The sequence below is a fragment of the Geospiza fortis genome, unplaced genomic scaffold (genome assembly GCF_000277835.1).
Source record: "Geospiza fortis unplaced genomic scaffold, GeoFor_1.0 scaffold171, whole genome shotgun sequence".
Taxonomy (NCBI): domain Eukaryota; kingdom Metazoa; phylum Chordata; class Aves; order Passeriformes; family Thraupidae; genus Geospiza; species Geospiza fortis.
Window position 1 is genome coordinate 3,169,455 of NW_005054313.1, and position 696 is coordinate 3,170,150.

The 696-nt window shown below is 45.4% G+C and overlaps 1 protein-coding gene across 1 annotated transcript in view; it reads right to left on the reverse strand.

The window, feature by feature from the left end:
• Window positions 1–236: 236 nt before the first annotated feature.
• USP50 (ubiquitin specific peptidase 50) overlaps window positions 237–696 on the reverse strand; it is a 4,444-nt gene continuing 3,984 nt past the window's right edge. Inside the window, exon 6 of the mRNA XM_005419623.1 lies at window positions 237–401. Coding sequence (XP_005419680.1) covers window positions 237–401 — 165 coding nt within the window. The remainder of the gene's footprint in view (window positions 402–696) is intronic.

The window sequence follows — 696 nt, forward strand, 5'->3', positions numbered from 1 at the left end:
TGCAAGAAGGTTGTGATGGAAAACAGCCCTGGCCCTTGTGCACATGGAGCAGATGCACGTTCCTTCATGCCTTAGGGCTGTAACTGTCCTTTCTAGGAATCACTTCCTGAAAGACCACAACAGCTGATCAGTGGTGCACATGCTCTAGTTTATTGATGAAATAGGAGTTGGCTAATGCTGCTGGTGAATTCTAAGTGCTGCCCTACCCAGTGTTCATTTTCAAGACTAACAGGGTGTCAGTAGCCTTGGGAGATGTAGAAGAGGAGGTAAGCTGTGTCAGCCTGCACTGCAGAGTCTGGGATCTTGGTGACCTGGGCATCATCAAAGCTGTACCAGTGCTGGGTGATTGAGTGCTTGCAGAAGGCCGTGTAGTGGCCATAATCCAGATCTCCAGCATGGTTCTGTAACAAACAACACAGTCTGTTAAAACCAGACTCCTGTTCTGTCTCCTTAGAGGGAAAGCTAGGAACTGGCAATGGTTTTTATGTATGTACTTGGAAAAGGTGGCACAGAGGGTTCTAGCCCCTTTTGGCCTAGGGCAGGGAATGTTAATTCAAATAAATTCTTTCAAACAGAGTAAATGGATGATGATCATGCTTATTTATTTTGCAGTTACATTTGTAACCCAACTATTAGCCCTGGTACAGGTCACTATAAGAGGACCCCATTGTTGTGAGGCATGTCCTTATTTTAAAC